Below are 21,291 nucleotides of genomic sequence, written 5' to 3' on the forward strand. Positions count from 1 at the left end.
TCCCTTAGCCCATCTAGCACCGAGCACTGCTGTTCCCTGTGTGCTACCCCGACGGAGGTTCTTGCCCAGTTTCTCCGGCCGGCAAAGGTAGCTCCGTCCCTCCGGTCTCACACTCCACTGTGCAGTGGGAAACACCCTGTGCTTCTGTTGTCCCCGCGTTTCTCCAAGGGGACGGATTGGCGTCCCAGTAGCTAGGCGCGCACACGCCCGAGGGCTCTGGGCAGCGGGGAAGACGCGTGGCAGGTGCCGACGTTGCTCGTGCGCTCGGGCTGACGCAGGGGCCCCGCAGGTCTCTCGTTTCTCCGTCAATACGCTTCCCTCCCCGGCGCGCTGTGCACGTGTCCTGCCGCGGGACCCCAGGCGAGCGAGCAGCCGCAGCCGCGAGTGTCCGCGCGGGACCGTGTGCCGGCGCAAGGCGGCAGCGCGGGCGGCGGCGGGCGCAGTCTGGCGGTGGACCGCAGGGTGGCGCTCCTGGACAAGGCGTCGCCGAGCAGCTGCGAGTTGGGCGGCGGTCGATCCCGGCCCGGCGCTGCCCAGCCCAGCCCGGCCGGACAGCAGCAGCGAGCGGCGGCGAGTGGTGCCCCGTGCCATCCGCTGCCGGACCGCGGCAGCTGCGCTCCCGGTCTCCAGAAAGAAACGAGGGACAGAGGGCGATCGTCCGCGCCCGCCGCACTGCTGCGGGGCGCCGCTTTCCGCCGTACTGCTGCCGGGCGCCGCTTTCCGCGGAGGACTGCGCGGGCGATCCGCGAAACGGAGGCTGTCCCGGACCGGCCCGACATGGCGATCGCAAGGCAAGTGCTTTGTCTCTCTGCTTTCCTGTCCCTGCCGCACGCTCGCTCCGAGCCTCTGCGCTACTCCGTAGCCGAGGAGGGGGAGAGCGGCTCGGTGGTAGGCAACGTGGCGGAGGACGCGGGGCTGGCCCCGGCGCAGCTCTCGGCTCGCCGCGCCCGCCTGGCCTCGGAGGACGGCCGGCAGCACTTTCGCTTAGAGCGCGGCACCGGCCGCCTGGTCCTGGCGGAGAGGCTGGACCGGGAGGAGCTGTGCGGGCAGGCCGCTACCTGCACGCTGCCCTTCGAGCTGGTGCTGGCCAACCCCCTGCAGTTCTTGCGGGTCGAGGTGGCCGTGGAGGACATCAATGACCATGCACCCGTTTTCCCGGAGGACCAAGTCACTTTTAAGATTCCGGAAACGAGCAACCCGGGCTCGCGTTTCCCCCTGGAGGGAGCTCGGGACCTGGATATTGGCAGCAACAGCATCCAGGCTTACAGCATAACTCCCGAGAACGAGTACTTCAGTGTCAACTTTGGTTTTCACAGTGATTATGAGAACTATGTGGAACTGGTCTTGGAAAAGCCGCTAGACAGAGAGGAGCAGGCAGAAATGGGTTTCAGTGTAATTGCAACAGATGGGGGCTCTCCTCCCAGGAGTGGGACCACCGAAATCCGGATTGTTGTTCTGGATGTAAATGACAACTCTCCAGTCTTCACAAAGAGACTGTACATTGGGAAGGTTTTGGAAAATGCGCCAGAGGGCTCTGTTGTTCTCAGCGTGGTGGCTACAGATCTGGATGTGGGACCTCATGGGGACATCTCCTATCAGTTCAGCCAGGCAGTGAGCCAGAATGACTCTGGATTTTTTATTGACCCTGTCAGTGGTGAAATTAAACTAACAAAGCCTCTGGACTTCGAGTCAGCAGAGAAATATGAGCTCAGTGTGCGGGCCACTGATGGTGGTGGCCTCTCAGCACTCTGCAAGGTGTTGGTGGAGGTGGTGGATGTGAATGACAATGCACCGGAGCTGGTGGTCAGTTCCTTCAGCAGCCCCCTCCCTGAGAACACATTACCCGGGACTGTGGTTGCCCTCTTTGCTGTTAGGGACAGGGATTCTGGAGCCAACGGGAAGATTTCCTGTGCCCTTGAGGACCAGCTGTCATTCTTGCTGCGGCCAACCTATAAGAATTACTATGAGCTGGTGACTGTGAGCGCGCTGGACCGGGAAGAGACTGCACAGTACATTCTCAGTGTCACAGCAGCAGACGCGGGGTCACCTCCTCTCACAACCACCCAGACCTTCACAGTGGACATCTCAGATGTGAATGACAATGCACCTGTCTTCAACCAGACATCATACACCATGTATGTGCGTGAAAACAATGTCCCCACGGTGCTTGTTGGCGCTGTCAGTGCTGCAGATGCCGACGTGGGGCCCAATGCCAAGGTGACCTATTCCCTGGTACCTGCCCACCCCACAGAGCAGCCTCCCTGCTCCTGCATCTCTGTGAACTCTGAGAATGGGGATGTGTTTGTGCTGCGGCCTCTGGACTATGAGCAGGTGAAGCAGATAGAGGTCTTGGTGAGTGCTTCTGATGCAGGGTCTCCTGCCCTCAGTGCCAGTGTCACTGTCCACCTTGTCGTGGTGGATGAGAATGACAATGCACCACTGGTGCTGTACCCCTCGCAGGACAGCAGCTCACTGTCCAGCGAACTGGTGCCCATGTCAGCTGAGGCAGGGTACCTGGTCACCAAAGTGGTGGCCATCGATGCCGACTCAGGGCAGAACTCATGGCTTTCATACCACCTGTTGAGGGCCACTGACCCTGGGCTGTTTGTGGTGGGTGCCCAGAGTGGGGAGGTGCGGCTGAGGAGGCCTGTGACAGAGAAAGACCCTGTGAAGCAGAAGCTCATTGTTCTGGTGCGAGACAATGGGCAACCATCGCTGTCAGCTACAGCATCACTGGGTGCACTTCTGCTCAGTGACTTCTCAGATGTGCACCTACCGCACAGCAGCCTGGCCACGGAGGATGAGGGTGACTCCTTAACGATGTATTTAATAATTTCATTGGTCTTTGTCTCACTCCTCTTTCTCACATCCATGGCAGCCTTTGTTGTTCTCAAGGTGTGCAAGAGAAATGGTCTGAAGGGTGGGCATGTGCTTTACGGTGCTGGAACCTTGCAGAGTGGCCTGGCTAGTGCAGCAACTGCAGGGACCCTTCCTCACCCCTATTGCTATGAGATCAGCCTCACAACAGGTTCAGGCAACAGTGAGTTCAAGTTCCTGAAGCCCACCTTCCCCAGCCTGCCACCACAGCACTGCACCACAGGTGGGGCCACTGATGATGAACAGGATTTCACCTGTGGCCCTATCACCATGGAGGATGTGGCACCAGACAACCCAGGGATGCTCTCTGCAGAGCAGTTCAATAGTCTTTCATTTAGTTAAATGTGGAGTCAGCACAGCCAGGGGTTTCAGGCCTCATGATAGGAGGGGATGTGGTCTACAACACGTGGGAATGTTTCCTTCAGAGTTAATCTGCACTTGCAATTGGCAACATTGATTTCCCTCAAATTTTTATTCAGATGAAAGCTTTTCTTCCCCTCTAAAAAGAAAGAAAAGACACTAAGAGCCCTGTTACCCTGGAAACAACATGTTTAATTTCTAATACAGCCATTTCTGAAATTCTTCAAGAGTGGGGTTAGTTGCAGGGGCCCACAGCTACGTTCTTGTCTCACTGTTTGGCAAGATCGTGGACCTCTTTTTCTGTGCTGTAATGCTATGGCACGGTCGGGCAGAAAAATCACCTGCTTGCTGAAATGCACATAGCCCTCCTCCTGGGTCAGGAAAGCAAGGAAGTTGTGAGTACTGTGTTACAGTGGGGCACAAGCACTGCTCTCTTTCTGCTCTGGGTTCTGAATGCCTCTGTCTCTGGGATGTGTGGGCTCTGTGTGTTTTGCCTTCTGGTCACTATGCCTGTCCATACAGATTTTGTGTGTCTGCATATGATGCCCTAGTGCTGTCTGGTGCAGCAGGGAGCTGCTCATGTCAAACTGGTCACGATGCAATGTAGATATATTTACCCTTGGAGAACAGCAATCTTGTCTTCTCTAGGGTGAACAGCAACATGCAGAATGAGACTTTGCTTTGGCACGTGTGATAAAGGTGAACGGTCGGGTCGTCTGCTTGGGATTGGCTTGAAATTATAGCAACACAAACAATTTTGGTAGAGACTATAACTGTAAAGAGTTGTGAAAACACATTCATTTTCTTTGAGTGCATTGTAAGGAAACTCCAAAATTCACTTCAAAGGAGTTTGTCTGAAGGTAGAATCAAGATTGACTTGGAAAGGGGCTCTTGAATTTGTTCTTGTCATTGTTGTTCACAATTTCAGAGGCTTTGTGATGGGAATGCAAAGCTTTTCTGAGATGATTTTCTGGGTTTGTGTAGAGCTTTTGCATTCTAATTTTTGCCCTTTCTCCTTGTGCTTTGTGAACTGTATTTGAGCATTTCCTTACCTGTTCCTCATAAGAAGCATTGTCACCCCATGTATAACAACAGCCTGTTTGAAAGAATGCAGTGTGGCATGGAATATTTGGAAATCATCACGCTGTGTTGTGCTGGACTTATAAACTGTACCATTGTTAACCACAACACCATTGTGTGTAAAAGTGAAATAAAGAGAACACCTCAATACCTTGTGTGGAACAGGTCTTGCAGAGATGTTTTCTTTGGAAAAGTTCTCAGGAGGCTGGATATTTTTCTTTCTCATTTTGTTCCATTACTGAGGTAAGGTTGAGCAGGTACATGTCTTAATTTTGGAGATAGAGCTGATAGAGCATTCTGGAAGACTATGGGAGAAGGGAATTGCTGGCAGGTCTCTACAGGTCTTCAGAGCACTGAGCTTCTGACAGTGACAGGACCCAGTTCAATCCAGGTCAGGAGAAACACCACTGCCCTAAGAGTGACCCCAGGTGTGAAAAGGCCTTGTCAAAGCAGTGAGGTGGGGTTAGTGACCTTTCCAAGTCTCCTGGCAGCTGCAGCTGCAGAGGGGAACTCCGAGGTATTTGAGCACAAAGTGTTTGTGACGCTAAAGCTGTAGGAGTTTCAGAAGATGGATGGCAGATGGACAGCACACTTGTTCCTTTGGGAAGTATTAGGCGGAGCGTCAGGAGGTGGGCATTTGATGGATGAAAACAGCTACCAGAGAGAGGCTTTGCTCTCAGGAGATGCAGAGGACTACAGCCATCCCTTCCACAATGCCCTGATGAAAAGGTAAGTCCTGAGGACAGGGTGGTGAAGTGCTGCTGACCACAAGATGATTGCACATGGAGGAGCAAATGATCCATTATCCACTTAACATCAGTAGAATCATAGGATCATTTAGGTTGCAAAAGATCCTTGAGACCATTGAGTCCAACGGTAAACATTGAACTACCAAGTCCATCACTAAACCATGTCCCTGAGTGCTACATCGAGGGATCATGACTCAACCGCTTCCCTGGAGAGCTGGTTCCAGTGCTTGACAATCCTTTTGGTGAAGAAATTTTTCTTAATATCCAATCTAAACTTCTCCTGGTGCTACTTAAGCAAATTTACTCTTGTCCTATCACTTGCTACTTGGGAAGAGACTGACATCCACCTCCTTACAGGCTTCTTTCAGGCATAGGCCTGTGCTGTGCTGTCCTGTGCTTTGTTGTGCTGCACAAATCCTGTGGTGGAAGGATAAACTCAACTCATTGTAACCAAGGAATGTGCAAGCATCTCCCACGTGGTGCTGGTGAGAAAGCCTTCGGCAAGCAAAAAGTCTATATGTGAATTTCTTTTACTGTGACATTGGAAACGACAAAGAGAATTTCTTTCTTGCAGGAAAGTCCTAAAATGGCTTGAATGACTGAAATGGGGGGCACTCTTTCTTTTCTATGACAAGGATCTGCATCTAGATCATTGATGAAAATATTAAACAGAGCTGGGTCTAGAAATGTACCCCGAGGAACACCTGTGGTGACTGGTCACCAGCGAGAGATCACTTCATTCCTTACAGCTCTATAAGCTCTACACTTCAGCCACTTCTTCATTCAGAGCACCGTGAACCTGCTCATCTCACAATTGGACCATGTGTCCAGAAGGATGCTGTGAGGGACAGTCTCTAAAGCCTTATTACAATCCAGGAAAACTGCAGCCACCACATTCCCTTCATCCGTGAGGCAAGTGACCTTGTCATAGAAGAATGTCAAATTAGTTAAACAGGACCTTCCCTTGTTGAGCCCCTGTTGACTGTGCCTGATTATTGTGTTGTTCTTTAAATGCCTTTTCGTAGTACCCACTATGATCATCACCATAATTTTTCCAATAACTGAAGTTAGACAAACAGGTCTGTAGTTTCCTGGGTCTGCCTTTAGGCCCTTCTTGTAAATTGGAAGAACACTGACCAGCCTCCAGTCAGCAGGAACATCTGCAGACTCCCAAGAACTTTGGCAGACGATCAAGAAAGGTCCTCCTGTAATATCCTCCAGCCCTTTCAGTACTCTGGGACGAATCCCATTGTCCCCATGGACTTGTGAACATTCAGCTGATAGAGCTGGCCCCTTACAACTTCAGTGTCCACCAATGGCAAGTTACTGTTCCTGAACTTGTCATCCTCTGACTCAGTGGATGTGACAGCACAAGGTCTATCAATATAATTGAAGCCTGAGGCAAGAAAAGAATTCAATGCCTCCACTTTGCCTTCATCCATGATAGTCAAGTGACCACTAACAATCCAATGTTTTCTTTGGAACTCCTCTTGCTATTAGTGTACTTTAAAAAGTCTTTCTTGTTGTCCGACACACCACTGGCCAATTTCATTTCTACTGATCTCTGGCTTTTCATGTCTTCCCCCTGCATGTAGGAACCAAAGCTCTGCAATCTTCCTGCATAAGCCTGACCTTGTTTCTAGAAATGATACAATTTCTTTTTCCTCATGAGTTCTATGAGGAGTTCCCTGTTTTGCCAAGCTATTCTTCTGTCCCACTTGTTAAATTTTGATGCACTGGAATTGCCTGCTAAAAGGTGGTAAGTATACAGAGTTTCAAATACACATTGTCTTTGAGTGCATTGTAAGAAAACTCCAGAAGTTGCTTCAAAGGAGTGTGTCTGAAGGTAGAATCAAGATGAACTTGGAAAGGGGCCATTGATTTTGGTCTTATCATTGTTGTTCCCAAATTCAGAGGCTTCTTGATGAGAATAGAAAACTGTCCTGAGATGATTTTCTGGGTTTGTGATAGAGCATTTGCATTCTCCTTTTTGCCTGTTCTGCTTCTACTCTAAGAACCAACTTTGAGCACTGTCTTCCATATTTCTCTTAAGAATGACTGTCACACCATGTATAATAACAGATTCTTTGAATGAAGGCAGTGTGGCACAGAACATCTGGAAACCGTCATGCTGTGTTGTCCTGCATTTATAAACTGTGCCCTTCTGAACTGTTATGTGTAAAAGTGAAATAAAAAGAATGCCTACTTGAGTTGAGAGAGTAGTCTTTGTAGAGAGGTTCTTATTGGAAAACCTCTGTCAAAGCTTTCAAGAGGCTGGGAGTTTTTTTCTCATTTGGTCTCCTGGCTGAGGAAGGTAGAGTGGGTACATTTCTGCCGTTTGGAGATGCAGCCAATAGAGCACTGAGGAAAATTGTGGGGAGGACAGAATTGCTGGCAGGCCTCTATGGCTTTCCTAAACCCTGAACTTCTGGCTGTGACATAGAGGTGTAAATGATTGACTACTCAATTAACCTGGGTAGAACCATAGAATCATTTCAGTTGGAACAGGTCCTTGAGATCACCAAGTCCAACTGTTAATCTGAAGACTACCAAGTCCACCAATAAACCATGCCCCTGAGCACCAGCTCCTGGCATGGCAACTCAACCACTTCCCTGGGCAGCCTGTGCCAATGCTTGACAATACTTCATGTGAATGAAGTTTTCTTAGCATCAAATCTAAACTTCCCCTGGTGCAACTTGAGGCTATTTCCTCTCATGCTATCACTTGTTCTTTGGGAAGAAACTGACACTCAGCTCCTTACAATCTCCATTCAGGCACAGGCCTGAGATGTGCTGTACTGTGTTGTGCTGCAGAAATTTTGTAGCAGAACAATAAACTCCGCTCATTGTAAACAAGGAAAATGGAGGGAGCTCCCACTTGGTACTGATGAGACAGCCACCTGTGATAAAGGAGTCCATATGGGAACTTCATTTAATGTGACACTCAAAATAATTAAGCTAATTCCTTTCTTGTAAGGAAGTAGTGTAATATCTTGAACAACTGAAACGGGGATGCTCATTATTTTCTATGACCAGAGTCTGCATGTCATGCTGTGTGTGGCCGGAGTGCTGTGTGATGCTCCTCTGCTCAGGGTTCTCCACATCTAAAGGGACGTTGGTTTATCTGTGTTAATCTCTAGCAATGGTGTGAGCTATAATAGACAGAGTCGTGAATGAGACTTAATCAGACTTAATATGTCTCTTAGTGAGATGACAAGGAACCAGCCCCTCCTGGTGTAAGACTGCTGGCCTTTTCAGTTTGACGGTTCGTGCATCTCGTGCAGTTCATAACCCGAAGGCTTATTCCTGTTTTTACCCTATGAGAGAGAGAGACTATTTTCTGCACTGGAGGGCCTGAAGATGCTGCTCAGCTTTCCCGAGTGGCTCGTCGGAGGTGCCGTTTAGGAAGCAATGCGTTGGGAGGACTTGTCAGAGAGGCTCTCCTGGATGCACCCATGTCCCTGATTCTGTATGCACTGCTCTCAGGGATGCTGGCAAGCGCGGCGCTGCAGCAAGCGGTGTTGGCTGAGCAGGAGTGGGAGGGCGGCCGCTGCCCATCGTCAGAGCGCTGCAGTTGCTGTCGGCAGATGAGTGTTTCCACGGTTCCGTCTGGAGAAGTCCTTCGAGTACTATTACCGTGTGGAGACGGCGAGAGAGCTGGACCTGGAGGAGCTTTCGGAGAACAACGCGACAGTGCTGGCGGCGGACGGCGGGTCGCCGGCGCTATGGAGCACCGCTGTGGCTGCGGGTGCTGGACGTGAACGACAACGCGCCCGTGTTCGCGGAGGCGCGCTACGGGGCCCAGCTGCCCGAGAACAACGCGGCGGGCGCGCTGGTGCTGAGGGTGCGGAAGCGGAGACGGGCGCGCTGTACGCGCTGCGCTCGTTCGACTACTAGGAGGTGCGCGAGGTGGGGCTGTGGGTGCGGGCGGAGGATGGCGGCGCGCCGGCGCTGAGCAGCAACGTGTCGGTGCGGCTGGTGATCGCGGACGAGAACGACAACGCGCCGCAGGTGCTGTACCTGCTGCCAGCGCCGGATGTGCTGGTGAGAGAGCGCGGGCAGCTGCCGCGCTCCTACACTACTTCTACGGCATGACGCTGCTTTCTCCGGCTCAGATACGCTCCTGAGAGGAGGACGAAGCAGTAACCGCTGGCGTCCACCGCTGAGTCGGGGTGGGCAAGGACGAAGAATCGCTGTGCAGGTCGCAGCCCGCGGGTGAACAGGGAAGCCGACCCAGGGAGCTCAGCACGTCCTCCCTCTCGGCCGCTTGACTAGCCGACCGGCAGGCGCGTCCACGCCTAAGCCTTGCTGTGACCCGCCTCCCTTCCCGTTCCTCAGGCTGAGATTCCTGAGTCCATGTCTCGCCGAGCCCTTCTGTTCCCTGCGCGCTGCCCCGGCGGAGGCCCTTGCCCGATTTCTCCAGCCGGGGAAGGCGGCTCCGTCCGTCCGGGCTCAGCCTTCGTCGTACCGTGGGAAACACCTGGCATTTGTCGTGCAGGAAGGCAGGGATTGGCCTCCCGGGAACCAAGCACAGACGAGGCCCGGGGCTGCACAGAGAGGGAGAAGACGGGGGGGCAGGTGCCGGCGCTGCTCGTGCGCTCGGGTTTATGCGGCGGCCCCGCAGGGCTCTCGCGTCTCCGTCCCCGCGCTTCCCTCCCCGGCGCGCTGTACGCGCGTCCTGCCGCGGGACTCTCACGGAGGCGAGAGGCCGCAGCCGCGCGTGTGCGCGCGGGTCCGTGTTGCAGTGAGAGGCGGCAGCGCGGGAAGCGGGCAGCGGGCAGCGGCGGACGGAGTCTGGCGGCGGGCCGCGGGGTGGCGCTCCCGGCCAAGGCGTCGCCGAGAGGCTGCGAGCGGGGAGGCGGCCGACCTCGGTCTGACCAGTCCCGGCCCTGCCCAGCCCAGCCCGGCCGGGCAGGAGAGGCGGCGGCGAACGGACTGAGGCAGCCGCCCTCCGGACTCCGCAGGCGGACTCGGCGAGAAGCAGGAGGGAGGAAGGGAGGGCGGCCGCCAGCCGCTCCGCCGCGCTGCTGCCGGGAACCGCTTTCCGCGGAGGACTGCGCGGGCGATCCGCGAAACGGAGGATCCCGGACCGGCCCGACATGGCGATCGCAAGGCAAGTGCTTTGTTTCTCTGCTTTCCTGTCCCTGCCGCACGCTCGCTCCGAGCCTCTGCGCTACTCCGTAGCCGAGGAGGGGGAGAGCGGTTCGGTGGTAGGCAACGTGGCGGAGGACGCGGGGCTGGCCCCGGCGCAGCTCTCGGCTCACCGCGCCCGCCTGGCCTCAGAGGACGGCCGGCAGCACTTTCGCTTAGAGCGCGGCACCGGCCGCCTGGTCCTGGCGGAGAGGCTGGACCGGGAGGAGCTGTGCGGGCAGGCCGCTACCTGCACGCTGCCCTTCGAGCTGGTGCTGGCCAACCCGCTGCAGTTCTTGCGGGTCGAGGTGGCCGTGGAGGACATCAATGACCATGCGCCCGTTTTCCCGGAGGACCAAGTCACTTTTAAGATTCCGGAAACGAGCAACCCAGGCTCACGTTTCCCACTGGTGAGGGCTCAGGACCTGGATATTGGCAGCAACAGCATCCAGGCTTATAGCATCTCTCCCGAGAACGAGTACTTTAGTATCTCTTTTGAGAGTAGGACTAAGGGCAAGAAATACTTGGAACTGGTTTTGGAAAAGCTGCTAGACAGAGAGGAGCAGTCAGAAATGGGTTTCAGTCTCATTGCCAGAGATGGTGGCTCTCCTCCCAGGAGTGGGACCACACAAATCCGCATTGTTGTTTTAGATGTAAATGACAACTCTCCAGTCTTTGTGCAGGAGTTATATGTTGCGCGCGTTTTGGAAAATGCACCAGAGGGCTCTGTTATTCTCAGCGTGGTGGCAACTGATCTGGATGAAGGACCTAATGGAGACATCTCCTATCAGTTCCGCCAAGCAGTGGGCCAGAGTGACTCTGCATTTGTGATTGACCCTGTCAGTGGTGAAATTAAACTAACAAAGCCTCTGGACTTTGAGGCAGCAGAGAATCATGAGCTCAGCGTGCAGGGCACAGACGGTGGTGGCCTCTCAGCAATCTGCAAGGTGCTGGTGGAGGTGGTGGATGTGAACAACAATGCACCAGAGCTGGTCGTCAGTTCCTTCAGCAGCTCCCTCCCTGAGAACGTTTTACCTGGGACAGTGGTCGCCCTCTTTAATGTCAAGGACAGGGATTCTGGAGTCAATGGGAAGATCTCCTGTGCCCTTGAGGACCAGATGTCATTCTCCCTGCGTCCGGCCTATAAGAATTACTACGAGCTGGTGACTGTGACCGCGCTGGACCGGGAGGAGACATCAGGGTATATCCTCAGTGTCACAGCAGCAGATGCGGGGTCATCTCCTCTCACAACCACACAGACCTTCACGGTGGACATCTCAGATGTGAACGACAATGCACCTGTCTTCAACCAGACATCATACACCATGTATGTGCGTGAGAACAATGTCCCCACGGTGCTTGTTGGAGCTGTGAGTGCTGCAGATGCCGACGTGGGGCCCAATGCCAAGGTGACCTATTCCCTGGTACCAGCCCACCCCTCAGAGCAACCTTCCTGCTCCTGCATCTCTGTGAACTCTGAGAATGGGGATGTGTTTGTGCTACGGCCCCTGGACTATGAGCAGGTGAAGCAGATCGAGGTCTTGGTGAGTGCCTCTGACGCAGGGTCTCCTGCCCTCAGTGCCAATGTCACTGTCCGCCTTGTTGTGGTGGATGAGAATGACAATGCACCACTGGTGCTGTACCCCTCGCAGGACAGCAACCCACCATCCAGTGAACTGGTGCCCATGTCAGCTGATGCTGGGTACCTGTTCACCAAAGTGGTGGCCATTGATGCTGACTCAGGGCAGAATTCATGGCTCTCATACCACCTGTTGAGGGCCACTGACCCTGGGCTGTTTGTGGTGGGTGCCCAAAGCGGGGAAGTGCAGCTGAGGAGGCCAGTGATGGAGAGAGACCCTGTGAAGCAAAAGCTCATTGTTCTGGTGCGAGACAATGGGCAGCCACCACTGTCAGCCACAGCGTCTCTGAGTGTGCTTCTACTCAGTGACTTCTCAGATGTGCGTCTACCACACAGCAGCCTGGCCAGAGAGGGTGAGGGTGACTCCCTAACAATGTATTTAATGATTTCATTGGTCTTTGTCTCACTCCTCTTCCTTGCATCCATGGCAGCCTTTGTTGCTCTCAAGGTGTGCAAAAGAAAGGTGCTGAAGGGTGGGCAAGTACTCTACGGTGCTGGCAACTTGCAGGGTGGCCTGGCAGATGCAGCTGTTGCAGGGACCCTGCCCCACCCCTATTGCTATGCGATCAGCCTCACAACAGGCTCAGGCAACAGCGAGTTCAAGTTCCTGAAGCCCATCCTCCTCAGCCCGCCACCAGAGCACTGCACCACAGGTGGGGGCACAGACGATGAACAGGATTTCCTCTGTGGCCATATAACCGTGGATGATGTGGCACCAGACAACCCAGGGACACTCTCTGTGGAGCAGTTCAATAGTCTTTAAGTAGCGTGGAGTCAGAGCAGCCAGAGGCTTTAGGTCTCGTGATAGGAACAGATGTGGGCTATAATACGTGGCAACGTTTCCCTGAGAATTCTGCATTTACAGTTGTTTTCAGCAGTTTACCCTCAGATTTTTAGTCAGATGAAAGCTTTTCTCCCCCTGAAAATAGCAAACAGAGGAAGCCAAAGGCTTCCTCAGACAAGTAATAATATATTTTTGCTGCTACCGCCATTTCTGAAATGTTTCAAGAGGGGGGCTAGTCCTTGGGTGCCCAGCTATATTTTTGTCTCGCTGTTTGGCAAGACCATGGCCCTCTTATTCTCTGCTGTATCGCAGTGGCATGGCCAAGGAGACAAATCACCTGCTCACTGAAATGCATGTGGCCTTTCTTCTGGATCGAGAGAGCAAGGAAGTTGTGAGTACTGTGTTACAATGTGGTTCAAGCACGGGGCTCTTTCTGCTCTGAGTTCTGGATGTCTCTGTCTGAGATGTGTGGGCTCATTGTGTTGTGACTCTTGGTCACTATATCTCTCTGTACAGCCATTGTGTGTCTGTATATGCTGCCCTACTGCTTCCTAGTGAAGATGGGAGTTGCTCATACACAGTTCATCAGGCAAGAAAGATACTTTTACCCTTGGAGAACGGAAGTCTTAGTGTCTCTATGGGAGAGCCGCAAAAAGCAGATTGAGATTTCACTTTGGTGCATGAAAGGTGGGTGCGTGGGTGGACTTTCTCCTTGTGATTGCTTTGAAATGACAGCAGCACAAATGATGTTGGCACAGACTGTAACTGTACAGGGTTGTGAACACACATTCATTGTATTTGAGTGCTTTGTTAGGAAACTCCACAGATCACTTCAAAGGAGTTCATCTGAAGGTAGAATCAAGATGAACTTGTAAAGGGTCATTGTGTTTGGTCTTATCAGTGTTGTTCCCAAATTCAGAGGTTTCTTGATAGGAGTGGAAAGCTTTTTCTAGATTATTTTCTGGGTTTGTGTCAAGCTTTTACATTCTTCCTTTTGCCCTTTCTCCTTCTACTTTGTGTGCTGTGTTTGAGAATTTTCTTCTGTATTTCGTTTAAGGACTGCCACCCAATGTATGATAATGGATTTTTTGAATGAAGGTAGTGTGGCACAGAATTTTTGGGAACCCTTGTGCTGTTTTGTGCTGCAGTTATAAACTGTACTCCTGTGAAATGCGATACATTTCTGAGTAAAAGTGGAATAAAAAGAACACCCAACTGACTTGAGTTGTGAGAATACTCTTTGTAGAGATGTTTGTTCTGGGAAAGCTCTGTCAAAGTGCTAAAAATGGTGGGAGTTTTATCTCCTGACTGAGGTAAGGTTTAGCATTTTGGGGATGTGGCTGATGGAACATTAAGGGAAAATGTGGGCAGAAGGGAATTGCTGGCAGGTGTCTACAGGACTTCTGAGCACTGAGCTTCTGGCCGCGACAGGGCCCAGTTCGATCCAGGTCAGGGGATACTGGCCCCTGCCCTAACAGGTGCCCTGGTTTACAAAGGCCTCATCAAAATAGTGAGGTGGGGGGAGTGACCTTTCCAACTCTCCTGACAGCTCCAGCTGCAGATGGGAACTCTGAGGTATTTGAGCACAAAGTGTTTGTGACACTAAAGGTTTTGGGGGATGGATGGCGCAAAGACAGCACACTTGTTCCCTTGGGAGGTGTTTGGGGGAGAACCAGGATGTGGTGTTTGTTGGGTGAAAACAGTTACCAGGGAGAGGCTTTGGTCTCAGGAAATGCAGAGGACTACAGCCATCCCTTCCACAAGGCCCTGTTGAAAAGGTAAGTCCTGAGTACAGGCTGGTGTCATGATTGCGACCACATGCAATCTTCTTTTACTGTGACAGCAGAAATGATGAATAGAATTGCTTTATTGCATGAAAGTCCTAAATGGCTTGAAAGACTGAAACAGAAGCACTTGGGTTTTTTTCTATGACCGGGATCTGCATGGCATGCTGTGTGTGGCTGGAGTGCTGTGTGAAGCTCCTCTGCTCAGGGTTCTTCACATCTAAAGGGCTGTAGGTTTATCTGTGCTAATCTCTTCCAGTAGTGTGAGCTATAATAAACAGAGTAGTGAATGACATCTTAGAGAATCAGCATGTGTCTCTTCGTGAGATGACAAGGAACCAGCCCCTCCTGGTGTAAAACTGCTGCCTCTTCGGTTGTTCCAGTTTAAGGGTTTGTGTGCTGCAGCTCATCACTATATGGTTTATTATGGTTTTTACCTTATGAGAGGGGGAGGTGGTTTCCTGCATTGGACAGCCTGAACACACTGCTGAGCTTTCTTGAGGGGTTTGTCAGAGGTGCCCTTCAGATAGGATAACTTCTTAGGCCAGGTGATAGACAGCCCTGCCAGAGGAGATGCATTACTGGACCTGTTGGTCACCAACACAGGTGACATAATCAGACCCATCAAGATTGGACGCAGACTGGGCTGCAGTGATCACACACTGGTGGAGTTTACAGTCCTGAGGGTTACAGGACAGGTGAAGGTTAAAGTCAGTGTGCTGCTTTGATGGAAAGTGAGTTAATTTCCTTCATGCAGTTAGAAACAGTTCTTTTTTGTAGCTAGCATGGTAGTTGTTTTGATTTAGTTTTCCCCTCTACTCTGCCCTGGTGAGACCTCATCTGGAATATTGTGTCCAGTTCTGGGCCCCTCAGTTCAAGAAGGACAGGGAACTGCTGGAGAGAGTCCAGCGCAGGGCCACAAAGATGATTAAGGGAGTGGAGCATCTCCCTTATGAGGAAAGGCTGAGGGAGCTGGGTCTCTTTAGCTTGGAGAAGAGGAGACTGAGGGGTGACCTCATCAATGTTTATAAATATATAAAGGGTGCGTGTCACGAGGATGGAGCTAGGCTCTTCTCAGTGACAACCAACAGTAAGACAAGGGGTAATGGGTTCAAGCTGGAACACAAGAGGTTCCACTTAAATTTGAGAAGAAACTTCTTCTCAGTGAGGGTGACGGACCACTGGAACAGGCTGCCCAGGGAGGTTGTGGATTCTCCTTCTCTGGAGACATTCAAAACCCGCCTGGACGCCTTCCTGTGTAACCTCACCTAGGTGTTCCTGCTCTGGCAGGGGGATTGGACTAGATGATCTTTCGAGGTCCCTTCCAATCCCTAACATTCTGTGATTCTGTGATTCTGTGATTCTGTGATTCTGTGATTCTGTGATTCTGTGATTAGTTTGAGAACAAGAAGATAACGCCCTGGAACAGAGTTAATGTTTTTTTAGTTTTTGTCTGGGAGCCAAGGTCTCTGAGCTCTCTGTCTTCAGATGTGAGGTAGCTGTGAAGGGGGACATGGATGGGGCAGATCTTGACTGACATCCAGAATAATCAGTAAGAATATTCCATGCCATTAGAGTCACACTTCATATTTAAGGAGAGTGGGATTTTCTGGCTATGGAAGGAGATGGAGACCTGTTCTGGTTTATGCTCCATTTTGGTGGAGTTCTGATCAAGAGTTCTCCTAGTTTGGCCTTTTTGACATCCTGTTGTTTTGTAGTTGGCCTCTGGGCCTTTCTGCCTTTTTCTGTCCTCTGTCCCTGGGACTGGCTGTTCAGCACCTGGGTGCTCTCTCTCTTCCTGGGCCTGGCTGCTCAGCATGGATGGAGTTCATGAGGAATTGCTTTGAGTATCTGTTATTTTATATTCTGTTTCCATTCTATATATATTAGTAGTAGTAGTAGTGGTATCTTAGTATTATTTTGTTATTTTATTAAATTGTGTTTATCTCAGTCCCTGAGTTTCTCCCTTTCCCCTTTTGGGAGGTGGGAGTGGGGAGTGCACAAGCACCTATTGTAGTTTTGAATTTCTAGCTCAGTCTTTTTTGGCACTCAGCATAGGGCTTGAGACACTAAAATTTGGTAATAGAGGAGGGCTAAAATTTGAAGTTTTTTGTGTTTTAACTGTTGTGACTCGATTTCAGTTTTCTTGGCTAGGTGTCAAGTCACACGGTTGAGATAACCACAGGTCCATGCACTTCAGGGGTCATTTGGCAGTGTTAAAGCAGACCACATTTATTATATTGGTTTAAAAATACTGTGGCAAACATTTCAGCTACTCTCTATATTGTGTTCTGCAGTGCCTTATTTGTGCTGGATATATTTTACCAATAATCTTGTGCAGTCTGTCACCTCTGAAAATGGGTCTACAGTGGTGGTCTTGCTGTGTGGTTTACCAGTGACCTACTTCATCATACTTCAAACGATAGTGAATTTACATTCATTATTGTTGTATCTTGAGAGCCCTCTGGCAGAAATTAAAGAGAACTGTGCCTATGTTGTTTTCGATCGGATGAGCCAATCTATAGAAAAGCTACCTAACAACACCTTTCCATTTTTTGTTAGGACAAATTACAGATGTTTTTGACAATTTTGAATATCCCTGGGGATTTGATCATACCCTGTTGGTATTGTCATGTTTGCTGCATGTGCGTCAGTTATTGCTAGTGATAGGATTACTGAGGGAGATAAGGCTATTTAGGAGGACTGCAGCTACTCCAGCTCCTGCAGCATATGTTGTGTCTGCTTGAGCCTTGATGACATGCAGAGCAGCTACTAGGACTTCCAAGGCAGCTACTCCAGCCCCCACACCGGGCATTGCTGCTGCTTCAACCTCAACAACAGGCACTGCAGCTATGCCAATTCCAGTGACAGTCACTTCAGGCACTCAAACCCCTGTGATATGCACTGTGATTACCCAGACTCCAGAAATAAGAAGATGATGAGCCCATGTCAGCATCAGTTGCCCCTATAAAGAGAGTGACACAAAAGACTATTCATGCAGCAGATGAGGACAAGAGGGTGTTATCATCATTGCAAGGAAGAGAACAAGAGATAACCACTCAATCCTTTTCTCAAAGTGAGCTGTGGGACATGTGAAAATATTTCAGTCGTCGTGAAGGCAAGAACATTGTAACATGGCTGCTCCAATGCTGGGATAATGGGGCCAGTGGTCTGGAATGAGAGGGTAAGGAAGCCAAGCATCTGGGATCTCTGTTGAGGGCTGCAGCCATTGACAGAGCAATTGCAAGAGACAAAAAATCCTCCAGCCTCTGGAGTCGACTCCTGACAGCCATGAAGGCAAGATTTCCCTTCAAGGAAGACGTTGTATGTCATCCATGGAATTGGAACACTATGGAGAGAGGTATCCAGTGTCTGAGAGAATTAGCTGTGTAGGAGATAATTTATTTCAGCCCAAACAGTCAGGAGGTGACAGATCCAGATTGAGTCAATTGTAGACGACCCATGTGGCAGAATTTCATACAAAGCACACCACTGGCATATGCTAGATCATTGGCAGGAATGAGCTGGACAAGTAGAGGTGTACAAAACATGAATGATGTGGCTGACCAACTATGGAACTTCAAGGACAATCTTGCTACCTCTCTATGGGCCTGTGTCTTGACTGTAGAGAAACTGTCCAAAAAATCTGACGACTGGTTTGAAAAGCTGCTACTGGAAATCAAAGCACTCAGAGATGACAGGTTCCATTCACCACCTGTACAAACCAATATTTCAGTTATTAGGAATAAACATTTCCGATCTCAAGAAAGAGGACATAAAAATCACACAAAAAGAGGCACACTGCAGTTTTTCCTATGTGATAATGGAGAAAACATGAAGAGTTGGGACAGAATGCGTGAGTTGAAGGAAAAATTTGTAGGAAAATTGATGCTCCAGTTTCCAGAAGGGGTAGAAGAAATTCTGTTCTTCTTGAAGGAACTTCTAATTCATACCCACAGAAGGTGCATTACAAATTCATTCATTGATGCCTATTAGATGGGCCCTGCCTCCAGCCAGGCAGAGGAAAGGGACAACAGAGTTTACTGGACTGTGGAGATACGATGGCCTGGTACAACAGAGCCCCAGGAGCACAGAGCCTTGGTGGACACTAGCGCTCAGTGCACAATAATCCCATCAAACCATAAAGGAACAAAATCCATCAGTATTTCTGGAATGACTGGGGGACCCCAGGAGCTGACTGTATTAGCGGCTGAAATGAGTGTAACTGGGAAGGACTGGCAAAAGCATCCCATTGTGACTGGCCCAGATGCTCCGTGCATCCTTGGCATAGACTGCCTCAGGAGAGGGTGTTTTAAGGACCTGAAATGGTATTGGGGGGCTTTTGGCATAGCAGCTGTGGAGACAGAGGACATTGAACAGCTGTCTGCTTTGCCTGGTCTCTCAGACAACCCTTCTGTTGTAGGATTGCAGAGGGTCAAAGAACAGCAGGTTCCGATTGCTACCACAGCAGTGCATCACTGGCAATATCACACCAATAGAGACTTTCTGATTCCTTTCTATAAGTTAATTTGTCAACCAGAGAAACAGGGGGCGATCAGTAAGACTGACTCACCTTTTTACAGCCTGAAGTCAAATGAGGAGTGGAGACTAATAGTAGACTATCATGGCCTGAATTAAGTTATGCCACCATTAAATGCTGCTGTGCCAGACATGTTAGAACTGCAATTTGAACTGGAGTCCAAGGCAGCTCAGTGGTATGCCATGATTGACATTGCTAATGTGTTTTTCTCTATTCCTTCGGCAACAGAGTGCAGGCCACAGTTTGCTTTCACCTGGAGAGGCACCCAGTACATGTGGAATCAGCTGCCCCGGGGTGGAAACACAGCCTGACCATCTGCCATGCTGGAACAAGGTAAAGCTCCAGAACACCTGCAATACATTGATAATATTGTTGTATGGTGCAACACAGTGGAAGTTTTCAAAAAGGTGAGAGAATAATTCAAATTATTTTGAAAGCTGGTTTCACCATAAAATGAAGCAAGGTCAAGGGACCTGCATGAGAGACCCAGTTTTTAGTAATAAAATGGCAAGATGGGCGTCATCAGATCCCAATGGATGTGATCAACAAAATAGCAACTATGTCTCCACCAACTAATTAAAAGGAGACACAAACTTTCTTGGGCATTTTAGATTTTTGGCGAATGCACATTCCAGACCACAGTCAGATTGTGAACCCTCTCTGTCAAGTGACTCAGACAAAGAACAAATTTGAGTGGGGCCCTGAACAATGACAAGCCTTTGAACAAATTAAATGGGAGATAGTTCATGCAGTAGCCCTTGGGCCAGTCCAGACAGAACTAGATGTAAAAACATGCTCTGCACTGCAGCAGAGATAATGGATCTACCTGGAGTCTCTGGCAGAAAGCATCAGGGGAAACTCAAGGTCAGTCCTCTGGTTTTTGGAGTTGAGGATACAGAGGCTTGGAGGCCAACTACACTCCAGCTGAAAAAGCAATAGTAGCAGCATATGAAGGGGTCTGAGCTGCTTCAGAAGTGGTACTGAAGCACAGCTACTTCTGGAACCTTGAACGCCGGTGCTGGGCTGGATGTTCAAAGGGAAGGTCCTCTCTACACTTCATGCAACTGATGCTATGTGGAGGAAGTGGATCACACTGATCACACAATGGGCTCAAATGGGGAACCCTGAAGACCCAGGAATCTTAGAAGTGATCACAGATTGGCCAGAAGGCAAAAACTTCAGAATGTCACCAGGTGAAAAGGAAGAAGCCCCACCATATAATAAGCTACCAGAGAATGAAAGCAGTATGCCCTGTTCACCAATGGATCCTGCCATCTTGTAGGAAAGCATCAGAGGTGGAAAGCTGCTGTGTGGAGTCCCACATGACAAGTCACAGAAGACACCGAGAGACAAGGTGAATGAAGTCAATTTGCAGAGGTAAAAGCCATCCAGCTGGCTTTGGACATTGCTGAACAAGACAAGTGGCCAGTAGTTTATCTCTATCCTGACTCATGGATGGTGGCAAATGCCCTATGGGATCGTTACAGCAATGGAAGCAGAGCAACTGGCAACAAAGAGGCAAACCCATTTGGGCTGCTGCATTGTTGCAAGATATTGCTGCTTGGCTGGAGAACCTGCCTGTAAAAGTACATCATGTAGATGCCCCTGTGCCTAAAAGTTGGTCCACTGAAAAACATTAAAACAGATCAGGCTGCTAAGATTAAAGTAGCTGAGGTGGATTTGGACTGGCAACATGAAGGTGAACTTTTTCTAGCTTGATGGGCCCATGATGCTCCAGGTCATCAATGAAGGAATGCAACATATAAATGGGCTCGTGAGTGAGGGGTGGACTTAACTATGGGCAGTATGCACAGGTTATGCATGAAAGTGAAACATGCTCCACAATCAAAAAAGGTAAGTGGTTAAAGCTTGTGTGGTGTGGAGGGTGATGGTTAAAATATAAGTATGGAGAGGCTCGGGAGATTGATTTATTACACTTCCACAAACATGCCAAAAAAGTGCTATGTACTTAAGATGGTGGAAGCAATCACCGGATGACTGGAAACATGTACTGTAACCCATGCTGCTGCCCAGAACACTACCCTCGGTCTTGAAAAGCAAGACTTTGGTGACCTGGTACACTAGAAAGAATTGAGTCAGACAATGGGACTAATTTCAAAACCAATCTTATATACACTTGGGCCAAAGAGCATGGTATTGAGTGGGTATATCACATCCCATATCATGCACCAGCCTCTGGGAAAATTGAAAGGTAAAATGGCCGGTTAAAAACTACACTAAAGGCAATGGGGGGTGCAACCTTCAAAAACTGGGATTCAGATTTAGCAAAGGCCACTTGGTTGGTCAACACTAAAGGATCCATCAATTGAGCCAGGCCTGACCCATCA

General features: G+C 50.2%; 2 protein-coding genes across 2 annotated transcripts; both read left to right on the top strand.

Annotated features, from left to right (window-relative positions):
* Positions 1-774: 774 nt before the first annotated feature.
* On the top strand, positions 775-4,447 carry LOC135993818 (protocadherin beta-15-like). The gene has a single exon (XM_065643925.1). It carries the CDS (start codon positions 778-780, stop codon positions 3,217-3,219), a length of 2,442 nt encoding a protein of 813 aa, XP_065499997.1. The 5' UTR covers positions 775-777; the 3' UTR covers positions 3,220-4,447.
* A 5,715-nt stretch (positions 4,448-10,162) lies between these two features.
* On the top strand, positions 10,163-12,601 carry LOC135993737 (protocadherin beta-15-like). The gene has a single exon (XM_065643767.1). The coding sequence runs from the start codon at positions 10,166-10,168 to the stop codon at positions 12,596-12,598; it is 2,433 nt and encodes an 810-aa protein (XP_065499839.1). The 5' UTR covers positions 10,163-10,165; the 3' UTR covers positions 12,599-12,601.
* Positions 12,602-21,291: the final 8,690 nt, after the last annotated feature.

Source organism: Caloenas nicobarica, chromosome 13 (assembly GCF_036013445.1).
Source record: "Caloenas nicobarica isolate bCalNic1 chromosome 13, bCalNic1.hap1, whole genome shotgun sequence".
In the NCBI taxonomy this organism is placed as follows: Eukaryota; Metazoa; Chordata; class Aves; order Columbiformes; family Columbidae; genus Caloenas; species Caloenas nicobarica.

Bases quoted from the DNA above. Each gene is read 5' to 3' on its own strand.
- LOC135993818 (XM_065643925.1), top strand. From the start codon at position 778: ATGGCGATCGCAAGGCAAGTGCTTTGTCTCTCTGCTTTCCTGTCCCTG.
- LOC135993737 (XM_065643767.1), top strand. From the start codon at position 10,166: ATGGCGATCGCAAGGCAAGTGCTTTGTTTCTCTGCTTTCCTGTCCCTG.